Here is a 15,458-nt window from a genome sequence, read left to right on the forward strand (position 1 = left end):
GGGCTGAGAGAGAAATGGCCTATTGTGAGTCTCAAAGAACACAGGGTAGGCCAGTATTTCCCCGAGTGTCCAAGAGCTACCCGCATCAGGCTCTCCTGGGCACTTGCTAAGTAAACTGCAGATTCCTGCTCTCCATGCCCCACCCCCCTGCCCCAGCCTTCGAGATTTGAGTTTTTAGGGTTGGAGTCAAAGAATCCACTTAAAAGAAGTCCCCTACAAAATTCTTGTACCGTCTTGCCTCTGAGAAGCACTTGGTTAATCTGCTCGGTGCTTTAAGAGTACAGAGAGATGTACTTGGGATCCGTGATAGAGTTTACCCATGACACGATCATGTGCTAGTTCCAATTTGTGGTATGGTTCTGAGAGAGAGTTCTTTTTTTTTTTAAAGATTTATTTTAGAGAGGGAGTGTGCGAGCGAGCATACGTGTTGGGGGGAGAGGGAGAAGGAGAGAATCTCAAGCAGACTCCCCACTGAGCACAGAGCCTGACGAAATAGTGGAGCTCCACCTCGCGGCCCTGAGATCATGACCTGAGCTGAAGTCGAGAGTCTGACACTTAACCGACTGAGCCATTCAGGTGCCCCATGAGAGAGTGTTCTTGAATGTCAAGTCCTATTGCTCCAGGACAGTTACTTGGAAGGGGGACAGACCAATAACGCAGTACTGAGTCCCGAATGGCTAAGCAAAACCAGTCCTCCCCCACGCGTTCCAGCACAGAAGGGGTTTGCAGAGCCCTCTACAGTGAAACCGCTAATTAAAGCTAATTAAAAGTGCCAGAGACCAGAGCTTGATGGAAATCAAGCGGGAAAGAGAACCAGAAAAAATAAAGGAAAAGAAACCGTTTGAGAGCTAAGAGCCTAATTGAAAAATGAAATCATAGTTTAATTAAACAAAGCAAACAGAGACCCAATATTTACCAAATGAGAACCCTGATTTCACATGGCTAAGAACATACAGAGACTCTGGTGTTGGACTGACCTAAGTTTGAATCCAAAAACTCTTATTATGTAAACTGAGAATCTGCTTAGCCTCTTTAAGCTTTAGTTTTGTTCATCTAGAAAATGAGCTCATAATAGTTACATATAGAGCTTCAGGGAGGATTCAGTGAACCAGTACAGGCAAAGTACTTCTTACGGTTCATCTATGTACTGAGTTCAATGATGTAATAGCAATAATACTCGCTCTTATATCATCACTGCAAGAAAGAAATTTGGGCCTGAAGTCGGTTGTCTTCTAGAAGCTGTCCTTGTTTCAGTGAAAGCAGTGTGGAGTCAGAGGTCTGGAAGGCTAGGCACATGTTTACTTCTTGGTATGTACTTCCATTGAGCTAAGGATGCTCTCTGAAGCATACATGGGAATTCATATTTATCAGACACCCTGAAACGCAAATCATATTCATAAACATCTCAGATTGCTGTTACAGAGCCATGAGGAGAAAAAACCCCACCCAGAAACCAAAACCAAAACACAGTTATGGTAACTAGTCATAAGAATTGTCTAATGAGAAAGGCGCTGGGGAGGAAGTCAGGCCTTGATATGGCTGAAATGGGGCTGGAGCTCTGCTTTCATAGCTATAGCATACGCGCCTGTTTCCTCCGTTTAAGCCCCCAAATTAAACACTGATTCTTCATTTAGAAAACAAGAACGGTCAGAGTCCAGCCTCAAGTTTTTCAGTAAGAATTCTAATAAAGTCAGTAAATGACCATTTTTGGGCTTGAGTCAAGAACAAGCTTCATATCTTCTTAGTACATATCTTTTTAGCACAATCATTTCCTGGCAGAAAAATGGCCTCGCTGGGAGAATTAATTTAATTTCCTAAGTGTGACGACTGCAAAGGTAGTGCAGGGTATATAAACAGCACAATTTGATGAGAGATTTTGGGCAAGTCACTTCTGATTTCCAGTCCTTGGGATCTTTATTGGAAATAATACCGCCTGCCATCTATGCTAATCTCTGAATCATTCCAATTCTAGCACATGTGCTACAAAGGGAAGACTACAACTATCAGCCAATAATCTTGAGGAACCCTAAATTATACATTGACATTCTATGTGTACAAGGTACGGTGACATTAATTGAGCATAATCAAAAGAATTCTTACTTAATCGAAGCCTCATACATAAGATATGACCAATCAAACATCACCACGGGCAGGTATTATTTTTGAGAGCTTTATAAATACTCATTTTTGGGGGTACTCTATGGGTGATAAAGAGCCCTCATTAAACAATTAATTAGAGATAACTTAATTGCTAGAAGGTATGGAACCTTCTATGAGTGCAATAAAAGTAAATCAGTAGAAAAAGGGATGGTCAGAAACAGCGTAGCAAGGTCAAATGAAGTTTAATTAGGGAGATGTAATATTATTTAAGTCTACTTATACAAATTTTTAAAGAAAATCTTCTCAGAGATCAAGCCATACAAATTTTGTTTTATTATTAAATTTTACTAATGGGTATATTTCCTCTTACCAGGCAGCAAAAGCTATTTAACCCATCATATTTCCCAATTTACTCTGGCCCCCAGGAAAGTCAGGGCTAGCTTTGTATCACCATTAAATTCAAGACATATAACAGAATTTCTAGAGTGTACCACCATTAAAAGAATTTTGGTAGCAGACTAATCTCTCCTATAAAATTTATCACAAATCCACATGATTAATAATCCTGAGTCGAAAATCGAGAGTTTTATAGGTAAAGGTTTGAAAAGGGATAGGTTATTCCAGGACTGGAGAGGCAGCTAAGACCAATGGCAGAATAAAGGTGGGGAAAAAATAAGCAGAGAAGAGAATATGAAAGATATATACATATGTAATTTTTCAGAAACAAAACTGCTCTCTGGCAATCAGATAACGTTCTATTTAATAGGTGGGGGCACTGCATACTTTCAGCCAAATCACCTCCAAAGCCTTCTTCAGAGGCAGTACCACCACTCTTGATTCCCGGGAGTGATGGGGATTTAGGGGACCAGAGATATTCATCTGTCTGGATGTCTGTGGGTGTTTCCAGTAGATGGCAGCATGTCATTGCTAATTCCTGTCAGGCTACACCCTGGTCAGTCCAAGGAGAAAAACCCATACCTTTCCTGCAGAAAACCAAATGGCTGTTCCTGGTACAAGAGGTTTGTGGGAAGGACGTCGGCCTAAACAGCCGCCTTGGAAGAAAATTCAACATTCTCAGCCATGCCAGAGATCCTGGCTTTAGATACAGCACAAGGTCAAGGACAAAGCAGGGGTCCGAAGTGATATATATTCAGTTTCTGGGCTGAATCTAGTCACTGAGTCTGTCACCTGGAGGAAGACACCTGAACAGTTTGTCTCAAAGAGGAGTCAGAGAGGTTAAAGTGGGAAGATACTTCAATTTACTGGGAAGAAGGTGCTACGTCAATTCATGGGGAAAGGACCATTTCTGTGCAGGCAGCACGTTCATGACCTGTCCTTTTCTGCTCTTGTCCTCAGGGCCATCCCTTCCCTATCACCTTCTCATGCCCTTTATGTGCTGGCGTTCCCCAGGGTGCGGTCCTCTGTCCACAGTGCTGATTTCCTCAAATGGTTTCAAACTACAGGCCTAGGCTGATGACTCCCCACACCTGTCTGTTCAGTGCATCTCCTCCCACCCCCAGCTTCTAGCTCACATGTCCGGTTACATGTTAGACATCTCCACTTGGAAATCTCACAAGCAGTTTACACGCGTCACATCCACTGATGATCTCCATCAAACCTCCCTCTCCCTCCTCCTGGAGGCTTATCTTTAAAAAAAAAAAAACAAAAACAACCAACTAATCAGCTTTACTCAATGATTTCTGAATTGGGCAACATCCCATCTAGCAAATGGAAGGGTGCTCCTGGGGTCCACTTGGATACCCATGTCAGAAAGTGCCCTGATTCCTTCTTTATTCTCAAGGTTCTGTCACTCCCTAAATCCTGCCAACTTTAGCTCCTATGTACCTCTCAACTCCGTGTCCTCCATCTCCCCCAACGCAGGCGTGGTTCAGGCCCTACACTCTCTTGACAATCACCTTTCATTTGGTCTGCAAGGCCTGCGGTTTTATCGTCCTCCTATCCATTTCCCACCTCCCTGCCCAAGTAATCTACTTAGAATACAGATCTGACCATCTTGCTCTTCCGTTGACTCCACTTACCCTATAGGATAAAGTCCGAACACCTTAACATTTTCCCCCTTCCTCAAGCATCCGCCTCAGTCACCCTGAACTTCCCTCTCTGTTCCAAATGGTTCCCTCCCCACCCTGGATAACTCTGCTTCAGAATAATATGAAGCATCCCCTCCTCCGAAAATTCTGCCTTGTTTCTCCTACCTCCCTGATGGATTGGGGAAACTCAAAAAGTCAGATATTTCCAATACAAAGTCCCCCCAGAGATGTAAGTATAAAACATGGGCTACTTATTTCCTGTGACAGGAAGCTTTCAAGCTTTAAAGTTCAACCTCTTTTTTTAACAGCCTTATTGAGATATAATTCACATACCATACAATTCACTCATGTAAAGTGTACATTTTCTATGTTCTTTTGTATATTCACAGGGTTGTACATCCATCAGCACAATATATTTTAAAACATTTTCATTATCCCCAAAGGAAACCCATGTTCCCATTTTCTGCTGACCCTCCAGCTCTAAGTAACTGCTACTCTATTTTCTGTCTCTAGAACTTTGCCTACTTTGGACATTTCATATGAATGGAGTCATATACTATATGTTCTTTCACGACCAGCTTCTTTCATTTAATGTAATGTTTCCGAGGTTCATGCACGTTGTTATTATGGATGGGTACTTTTCTTTTTTATGGCTGAAAAATACCCATTGTGTGGGTTTATCACATTTTATTTCTCTATTGGTTGATGGATATATCTGGGTTATTTCCACTTTTTGGCGGTTATGAAAACTTGTATACAGATCTTTGTGTAGATCTGTTTTCATTTCTCTTGGGTAATACCTAGAAGAGGAACTGCCTGGTCATAGGGCAAGTCTATGGTAAGTCTAATTTTGAGGACCTGATGAACTGCTTTCCAAAGCAGCTGTGCCATTTTACATTCTGGCCAGCAACGGATGAGGGTTCCGGTTTCTCCACATCCTCTCTAACACTTGTTGGAATTGGACTGTCTGTCTTTTGGATGACAGCGATCCTAGTGGGTGTAATGTGATGATCTCATTGTGGTTTTGATTTGCATTTCCCTAATAACATCTTTTCATGTGTGTAACGAGCATCTTTTCATGTGTGCATTAGCCATCTATATATCTTCTTTGGAGAAATGGTCTTTTATATATCACACCAGGAACACACTAATTGCATTTTTGTTTGTTATGAATGCATCAGACCCTACCACAGAACTGAGCGGTGAGAAGCCTGTTCCCAAAGCTTGTTTCTGCACTAGGTAAGCTGTGTAGAGAAGATTAAGGAGTGCAAACCAAAGCATTTCAGCTCTCTTGTCAGGTCTACCAGTGCCCCAATTCTCTGTCCTGAGCTAATTTAATCTACCAGCACCACTGACAGAGATAAAGACACTCTCCTCTTAAAACACTTGCTTCTGGGACACAGAGCTCTCTCCTGCTATCTTCCCTGCTCCTTCTCAGGTTCATTTGCTGGTTTGTCCTCAGCACGCCAACATCTCAACAGTAGAGTACCTACCCAAGGCCCAATTCTTCGATGGCTTCTCTTTTTTCTCTGCTTCTGTTCTCAATAAGATCTCATCTCTCACTCCATCGCATGGCTTTAAATCCCATCTACACGCTGATGATTCCCAAACTCCTATTTCCAGCCCAGACCGCTTTCCTGAATACAGATTTGTACATTCAGCTCTCTCTTCATGATTTCTATTCAGATGTCTAGTGTGCATCTCAAACTTAGTATTTCCAAACCCAAACTCTTGATACTCCCTTTCTATCTGCCCTATGGCTACCTCCCCAGACGCCAACTGTCTTTCCCAGTGTATGGCTCATTTTCATTTCAGTAAATCAAAACTCCATCCTTTGAACTGCTCAGAACAAAAACCTTGGAGTTACTGGTTTACTTCCAATCCCTCAGCAAATCCTGTCAGCTCTACTTGTAAAATATACTCTAATCTGACCACTTCTCATCTTCTGCAGTGCCGCCATCTTGGTCTGAATCACTACCATCTTTCACCTAGGTTATTGCAGTAGTTTCCTGTCAGCTCCTTCTGCTTTTGCTCTTGCCTGCAACCTCCCCTCCCCAAATGTCTACTTACAACATAGTACCCAGGAATGACTCTTTTACAATGTAAGTCACATTATGGCAGTCTTCTGTTCCAAACCATCTGATAGCTTCCTACCTCACTTCAAGTAAAAGCCAATGTTATTCTAAGTCTTCAAGATCTGAGCTTCTTAGATGAAACCTATGACCTCATCTCTGACCCTTCCCTTTGCTCATTTACTTCAGCCACACATACTGGCCTCTCTGCTGTTCTTTAAATGCCAAGCGTACTTCTCCCTCTGGCTCTTTCCTCTTGCATGTCTTTTCCTGGTATGCTCTTCCCCTAGATATTCACATGGTTTGTTCCTGGTCTTCCTTTAGGTCTTTCCTCAAATGTTACCATATCATTAAGGGCTTCCATGACCACTCTAAAACTGTGGGTTACCTTCGTTATCCCCTGGCATACTCTCTTCCCCTTCCCATGCCTGATTTTTCACCATAGCATATATTACCATCTGAGATACTGTATATTTTACTTATTTAGTAGTCTGTCTTAATTGCTTGAATTACAATACTGTAAATTCCATAAGGGCAGGACCTAAAGAGAATACACACTCGATAAATATCAGTTGAATGAATGAATGAATGAGTAAAAGGGTGAGGAAGCTTTCTTATGTGTTAGAACTTCTCTCCTTAACACTTCCTGATTCTAAGCTTTCATTTCCTTATCTTTGTTGGATTTAAGTATGAGAGATGCCAGTCTGAAGAAAATCAAAATGAGAAAAAAAATTGAGGAGTGATGAAGCCTTGAAGAAGGGAAGCTAGAACTAGAAGTGGCAGGAGAGATGGAGGAGAAAGAGAACTGTAATGGGAGAGACAGATACAAGAGGGAAAATGTGGGGAGAGCGGGAAGAACTAGGAAGAAAACTCTGGACTCATCTACTTGAATAATGGCTTCCCTTATACTACAAAGATTGTCGGATCCACTTTGGGGACTTCAGTGCCCAGCCAGACTTCTCCCATGATGTAGTGCCTGGACTCCTGAGTTGTTTCAGAGACTCAGTTCTGGAGAAATGCATGGAAGCACAGGAGAAGATGATTTCTGATGAAAGGAACTGAAAAAGCACACTCATGAAGCCCTTCCATTTTCTAGTTAATCTGCAGTCATTTTCCAGGACAAAGTATCATCTTGAGTCTGAAAACATACAGTGGGGTCAAAAGGGTCAAAACCACAGCAGAGATCATTATCACGGGGGACAGGGTTTCTCTAATTCTGGTGATTATACAGGTGATGCTGATCCTTTGCTCACCTGAGATTTATCCTCCTATTGGAGATGAGAGTAAAGGTGTGTAGAAAAAGAGATCGACAGCAGTGTCGCAAGTAGAAGATTCAACATAAACGGAATCACTCCTGATTCCTCTGTATTACAGAAAGGGTGTTGTATTTTCCACTGGCCAGGGAGGCTATGGAGGTGAAAAACTACGAGAGCCTTGCAACTTCTTGTTAAGTAAGTTTTCTGACACATGGCAACTAGTGATTAATTACTGTGTTAGAAGATAACATTCCTATCGAGATTTGCTGGAAATACAGATGCTGCCCATGCTTGATTAGACACTGCTTAAGGAACGCTGAGGCACACTGCTGCAGTCTATTATTTCTGGCTATTTTGGTATCACTGTTATATTTATTTTACATAGCTTCAAATTCAGTGGAATTGATGGAGCCCATTTCATGAAACCCGTCACTACTAAAAACAGGAACAGAAAAAAATAAGGCCATAAAGTGTGTCTATGCATGTTGTATGTATGAGAGCAAGAGCAAATGAAGGAGAAAGAAACAATGAATAGTAGGGAATATATGGTTCCTTTTGGAAAATGCTTTCTGCTCTAGGGAGATGCTGTTCCTTGTAAGCCCGTGAGAACACTGACCCATGTCAGCGAGTTAAAACTTTAAGGGCATTAAAGACAGATGAAACTTTGTCATTATCCAAGCCCTTCACCAACACCAAGAGAAGTCTTGATTGGATACTTATCCATTCATCCAATACCATGATGAGCACTTACTCTGGTCCAGGCACTGAGAAAACAGAAAGAGTCTCGGTGTCTTGGGACATACAGGTCTAATAAGGAGAGGTCTTCTGAGGGGCACCTGGGTGGCTCAGTTGGTTAAGCGGCCGACTCTTGGTTTCGGCTCAGGTCATAATCTCAGGGTCATGAGATCGAGCCCCACATCAGGCTCCTGCCTCAGTGAGGAGTCTGCTTGGGATTCTCTCTCTCTTTCCCTCTGTCCCTCCCTGCTGTACGAGCGCTCTCTCTAAAATAAATGAATAAATCTTAAAAAAAAAAAGGGGGGGAGGTCTTCTAAACCAAGATTGGATGGACAGAATCATCCAATGTTACATATTTATGCTGCCTATTTCCTTTCATAATCCATTAAGAGTAAAGAGCAATAGTAGCAGTACCTCCCCCACGCAGTCACATTTCAGCCCACGCCCACTGACTTGGACATCATTCACAAATCCAACTATGAAAGGCATGGCTCAGTTGCCATTCAATTATTTCCTGAAGAAACACTGTTGGCACACAGCCCACTGATGCCAACCTCAATACCGCCCAGTCAGCATTTCATTATTGAGATGCTAGTTTTTTTAGTATGTGTTCAGGCCCCATACTGTCTGCCAAAACCTGTTAATTTACTTATTTCAGCTAAATAAAAAAAATCATTTAAAAAAGGATGATTGAATTTAAGAATTATATTCCTCAGAGAATTAGTAATGCTTTTCTGTATCCCTCAGGCCTCCATGTTCTTAACTTCCCCTTGTCAATGTTATTATGAATAGACTAATTCAATAATGAGATCATTCCCCATAAGAGCCACCAAATAAATGCAGCATTCAGTCACACCTGGCTTCCCTAATCTGAGCATAGAAGGCTTTCTACCAAATTTAGCCTAAAATAGGGAATTTAATGAACATACAACACACCCACACATGCACAAAGGAAGAACAAGACTGGGAAGGAGGACAGAGAAACAGAGGAACAGGGTAGCAATGGAACGAATGGAGGGATATATTAGAGAAGAAAAGTTAAAAATGAAGATATGTGGTTATATGCTTTCAAAACAAAGATCCTATCATATATATCTTGATAACTGTCAACCTAATGTAATTTTCATCATTTCCTGAAATGTCTTAAAAATTGTTTCGAATTTTCTGGAACTTTTTGAGGAATCCAAAAATCAAATGAAATGATACAGATGTTAGGCAGGAGAATTCTGGACGACTAAAAACAAATGACAAATGACTTCCTAGCCATAAAGGAGTTTATGAAATAATTCACCTATGTACAAACAGCAATAAAACACCAAGATACCATAATCATCGTCTATCCTCTTCAAAACTGTTTTGGCTTTCACTGAAGTACCAAAGGTCTGATGATTTAAGTAAGGTATACAGTGTTGAGACCACATGAAGAGAGAATAAAACCACCTCTCAAATTTGAAAAAGTGCATTATAAAGAAACATTAAACACTGAGATCAGCAAACTAGGAAAGAGAAAGCGCTCTTTAAAAAAAGAGCCTTCAAGGACACGAATGGTGAGCATGGTTGATGACGAGTAACCACTGCCCCCACAGTGAAAACAAGAAGAGAAGAGGAGTTCAACTGGGAAAGAGAGAAGAGATGAGGAAAAGATTCACGGAAACATACACTCAACACATGTTATTTATGAAAGAAAAAAGGGGAAAAAATGCTAATGTTTACAAATTTGCAAATGATTAAATAATGTCTAATTTATACCATGGAATATTTTTTCAGGTATTAAAAGTAATATAGTGGACTCTTGAACAACATGGGAAGGTAGGGGTGCCAACCTCCCACACAGTCACAAATCTGTATATAACTTCTGACTCCCCAAAACTTAACTATGAATAGCTTACTGTTGGCCAGATGCGGTAATGATAACACCGACAGCTGACGAATACACGTTTTGTATGTTATATGTATTATACACTGTACTCTCGCAAGAAAGTAAGCTAGAGAAAAGAAGATGTTGTTAAGAAAATAAGGAAGAGAAAATACATTAATAGTGATGTTCAAAAAAAATCTGCATAGACGCGGACCTGCACCATTCAAACCCATGTTATTCAAGGATCAACTGTACTTTCAAGGAGTTATTAGTGGCTTTGGGAAAAGTATGTTTTCCAAGAACGTTACTGATATGGGAAAATGCAATTAAACAAATATAAAATTACATTAACACAGTTCCAATTTTGTACAAAGAGAAATTAAATGCATGCATAGTATGAAAACTCACTTCTATCCATGGCACAGGTACAAGGCCAGGAGAAGTTACACCAGATGTCCTAGTCTCCAGATGAATGGCTTATGAGTCATGTTTATTGATTTTTTTGTATTTTATGCGACATATGCAACGAGCAAATATTGCTTTTAGAACAAGAAAGTTACTGAAGTTTTGAAGTAAGAAGAACTTAGGTTAGAGAACAGGAAAACTCTCTGCCTAAGGGAGGTTAAATAGCCAATAGAATTGTAGAGAATTACCTTCTCTACGATGAATGAACATCTAATTGTTTCATTTTTTTCTTAAATTAACTTCTTAAGTACCAAGAATCCATTTTTCTAAGTGATTTTGATAGACAATGGGATCTCGGCTTTGGCTTTGTCCTACCTTGCGAAGTCCAGGTCTGCCTCCCGCGACATGGTGATGTTGGTCAGATTCTGCTGCAGGACAAAGATGTTCCTACACATCTTCTTGATGCCGGACTCACTGATGCGCCTGAAGTACTGGGCACCATTAATGAGGATGCAGGAGATCAGGTGACCCAGGCCTGGGGGGCAGCACAGATCAGTGGGGGGAAAAGAGAAGACAGATTAGTACCACCTTGCACGAACTTACACATGAATTTGGAAGGATTTCTCTCTTCACTTCCTCCACAAATTTATATGACCAAAGAAAACATCTCTCTGAGGGCTGCTGCACCCACTGATCCTACACTAGTTTTGGTGTATTTATACATTGTCCTAATAGTTACAAATGGAGCTCCAGCACCGCCATATATATACTTCAAGCCACCATGTCAAGGGCTTAGAAGATATGCCAGGTTGTTATAAACTACTGAAGGGCATTGGAACCCTTATTTTTCTGTGCAGAGGTTCTAGAAGCAGACAACACATGGAAATACAATGATCTGTTTGGTTTCTTCTTCCTCCCACACACACACAAAAAAGACAGGGGTGTACCTTTGGCTCAAAAGTTGATTTGGAACCTGATTAGCAAAAATATGGCGGTAAGAAATTGATACATGTGGGTTACCATTCTTCACAGCTTCCCCTGGAACTAGCTTGTCACAAGCAGCTCACTATCCTCATGATGTCCCTCTTCTAAAGTCATAGTGCCTCCTTGGTGAAGGTTCAGGGGGAGCTCAGGGCACCTCTTCAGGTTCCATGACTCCCTCTGTCTGCAAAATGAGTTTCCCTTGACTGGGATGAAGGGACAGAAGGGAGAGGAGGAGAATTCTCTCTTGCCTCAGCTACACTCGTGCAGTGTTGCTTCCAGATCACAAACTCACTTGTACATGCAACTACTTGAAAGGGAAGTAAAAGGCTTTTTACTCAAAGAAAAAGAAACACACACATGGATTTTATATCTAAAGCCACTGACTGACGAGAAAAATCTCTGTAGGTCAAGTTTGTGTGTGATTTTACTGAGCCCATAACTCTGGGTTTAATTTTGTTCTGCCATGGTAACATGCAATCGGCCGAAGTGGAGGCAATGAGGGGGTGCAGTGTTCGTAGAGAACAGTAAATAATAATAAATATATTAAATAAGTAAATTTAGGGGCGCCTGGGTGGCTCAGTTGGTTAAGAGTCCTTCTCTTGATCTCAGCTCAGGTCTTGATCTTAGGGTTGGGAGTTCAAGCCCCGTGTTGAGCTCCACGCTGGGCATGGAGCCCACTTAAAAAAAAAGTAAATTTATATGATAAATACACATAATAAATTATAATAATAAATAAAAATAAAACCCAGTAGAAGTTGTCTGTTTTATATTATTACAATACACTGGCAACTTCAAGTAATATCTGTGATAAAATGCTCCTTTCTGCCACACCGAAGAAGACTGAGACCCTGTCACCCCCATTCCCCACCCCTTGGGAAATTCTGATTTATGCCTTTTGAATTTAGAAAGTGATATCACAGAGAAATAGCTAGAGCGTTTTAAACAGAAGGCCTCCAATTTATGATGTCTTCATCTCTATTCCGCGTCAGTGTTACACCCATATTTCAAAAAGATGTTGCTACTCATCAGGATTAGACGTTAAGAAATGTGTGGGCAAAATGGGAGGGGAAGTCTGGGAGCTGTGAATGTTGATACACAAGAAGAGCCATAGTCAAGAGCAAGGAGGAAACTGTAGTGAGCAAGGAGTGACTTCTCAGATGGGCACTATGGTTCCAAGCTCCAGAGGACTGTTGTGGCCCCCAAATTCTCAGTATCATGGAGAGAACAGCTAACCTTTTCATCACTAATACTTTTTGGCTCAAGTCTCTTAGGGATAGTTCCTTTCAGAACATATCTCCATCTTTATGACATAATTTAATGGGAAAATAGGATTTTCAGTTTTTTGGTCCAAATTTGCTGGGACATAACTGTTTCATAAAGCAAGCAATGGCCAAGCATTTCTTTCCAATCTCCAGGTTCTACAATCCTTTGCACAATGCACTTTCTTAATTGTTTTAAATAACATTGGCTTAATTCTGACAGACACCATAGATACTTCTGGCACCCAGGCCTACATACAAATAAACCAAAATAAGAAAGAAGGGAATATAGTGTGAAGACCTAAAAGTCCTCCCCATGGGAGGAATTCAGCATGAAAAATTATTTGGCTTGTATCGCATACCTCAAAATGTTGAAGGTAACTATCTTTAGATGGAACTGTCTTTCATGTCCTTTCTTGCCTGCCTGCCCCACGGCATTTATGGACGCGGCCTTCCTAAAATCTCCGCTGATCAGAGGTTTCTGTTCTTTTCAGACAATGGTGCACTCTTTGAGAGAAAACGTCCCTTTCCACTGATAATTTTGGTCAATGAGAGGTCTTTTTTGGAGTCCTCTTCTCATTCTATGGGCGCTTCTTTTTCTTTTATGAGCTTCTCTTGAGCTAACTCATGGTCCACTCTACATGTTTACCCAACTCTCATGAGTGGCATGTCAGGGAGGCAGCCAGGCTGCCATCTGCCTTATGTTGGATTAAATCTTATCAAGCAGGAGCAGATGGCAGCCATATTGTTGTCTACCTAGCCATATGCAGAGAGATTAGGTATTGCAGCTTTAATCCAAAAACAAAAAACCAAACCAAACCAAAACTCAAACAACTACAAATTGTAAACTTCAATAGTAGAGAAAAAACAAAAAAAAAACCCCAAAACCCCTTCACCCTTCCTTCCTCCCCCAGTCCTAGGGACACAGGCAGGGTCTGACCTTCAAATATATACTGGAACTTGTGCTGCTGAAGGCTGGCACTCATGGCCTCTTCGATGGCGCTGATGTCTTTGTTGAGCTTGACCACCAGAGGGTCATAATCCATACTTTCCACATTAGCCACTATGGCATAGTTCCCCTCCTTTGCAAGGGGGATGAGATAGTGGAAACAGTGAACCCTGAAAAAGGTAAAGATGCAGAGAGCAGTTAGTAATACATTTTCTTGATGAAAACAATAATCTTCTTGGGACAGACCACCCAAATATTTAAGGCAGGAGTGGCCCTATAAATATTTACGTCCCCCTCTGCTTGTTCACTGGAAAGCCATCTAAAGAAGAAGTGAGTGCTCTGGAGGAAGTCGGCTGCTGTGATCCTCGCTTGCTTAATCCAAACATTGGGGGTGAAGAATAAATGAGCTCTAACATTCCCTTCAAAGACCGGATTATATGCCTAGTGTGAAAAGCATTCTATCTTTCAACAGATACAGCTGTAGCAAAAATGAGAGGCGCAGGTCACAGAGCTCGAAAGAGTTGGCTTTGGAACGAGACTACTTTGGTTTCAGTTCCCAATCCCAACATCTGCTGGCTGTGTGACTTGAGGCGAGTTACTTTCTCTACGTCTCGGTTTCCTTATCTGTGCATCTGGGATGACAACGCTTACCTCATCAGGCGCTCTGGGGAGCTCCTGAACATCAAGCACGCGGCACAGGCCCGACACCGAGCAAGTGCTCAGCAGGTGCCGGCTATCATCACCATTACTACAATTGATCTGTTACTTAAAACACTAAAATACATTTACTTATTTATTTAAAAATAAAATTGTCCGGGGCCTTGGGAATGTGAGACATGATTTGTGCCCTGAAAGACTCCACAGCTTAGTGGGGCAGACCAAGGGAAAAAAAAAAGACCAAAAGAAGGCAGTGTCTCCCTCAGAAGCACATGTACCAGAGCACCATGGAGTCTGCCAGGGGGTGTCAGGAAAGGTTCACAACATAGAGTGACACTTAAATAAGATGATCGGAGTAAGCTTGAGGAAGGAGGACATTGCTGTGTTGACATGGCTCGAGTCATTCTGACCATGCATACTTCCTAGGTTCTTTTTTGGAGTTATTGGTAACTGCCAAAGACGTCTGAGATGGGGAAGGATTGGCTACTCCACAACCTTGGTGTAAAGTCATAACAAAAATAAGTCTCAGTCCAAATAATTCTACCACACATACAGGCATTTCTAAAAAACGAAAACAAAATCCTCCATCCACTGGCAGACACAGCTCACACAGGCTGTACCATAAACTCAGCGAAGTCTTAATTATTGTTTTTAGTGCTCTGTCTGATTGTGCCACGGAAATTCACTAGAGGTAGACAGGAAGACATTCAGAGTCAAAACTCTGTTACCCTTATAGTCTGCATGAGGTAATAGGAAATATTCCTAACAAAAGGCTGCAAAAGCCCTGGGCATTATCCCTAATGATGTATCTTCAGGCTTGACCATCATCTTTCTTTTTTTAAGTAAGGTTCATGGAGAAATAATTTATAAACAGTAAAATTCACCCAGTGTACAGTTCTATGAGCTTTGACAAATCCACACAGTTGTATAACCATCACTATAATCAAGTTATAGGACAACAGCATCACCCCCAGAATGCCCGTGAGCCCCCTTGCAGTCAACCTCTACCCCCACCCCAAGGATCTGGCAACCACTGACCTATAGATGCTTCCTATAGTTTTGTCTTGTCCGGAGTTACCATATAAATGGAATCATAGAATATGTGGCTTTTGGAGTTTGGCTTCTTTCGCTCTGC

The 15,458-nt window shown here is 41.4% G+C and overlaps 1 protein-coding gene across 1 annotated transcript in view; it reads right to left on the reverse strand.

Annotated features, from left to right (window-relative positions):
- EXOC4 (exocyst complex component 4) overlaps positions 1–15,458 on the reverse strand; it is a 716,010-nt gene that overhangs the window by 41,128 nt on the left and 659,424 nt on the right. Inside the window, exons 16-17 of the mRNA XM_008707579.2 lie at positions 13,658–13,836; positions 10,850–11,009 (exon numbers count right to left, since the gene is read on the reverse strand). Coding sequence (XP_008705801.2) covers positions 10,850–11,009; positions 13,658–13,836 — 339 coding nt within the window. The remainder of the gene's footprint in view (positions 1–10,849; positions 11,010–13,657; positions 13,837–15,458) is intronic.

The sequence above is a fragment of the Ursus maritimus genome, unplaced genomic scaffold (assembly GCF_017311325.1).
Source record: "Ursus maritimus isolate PB19 unplaced genomic scaffold, ASM1731132v1 scaffold_3, whole genome shotgun sequence".
NCBI classification, from domain to species: Eukaryota; Metazoa; Chordata; class Mammalia; order Carnivora; family Ursidae; genus Ursus; species Ursus maritimus.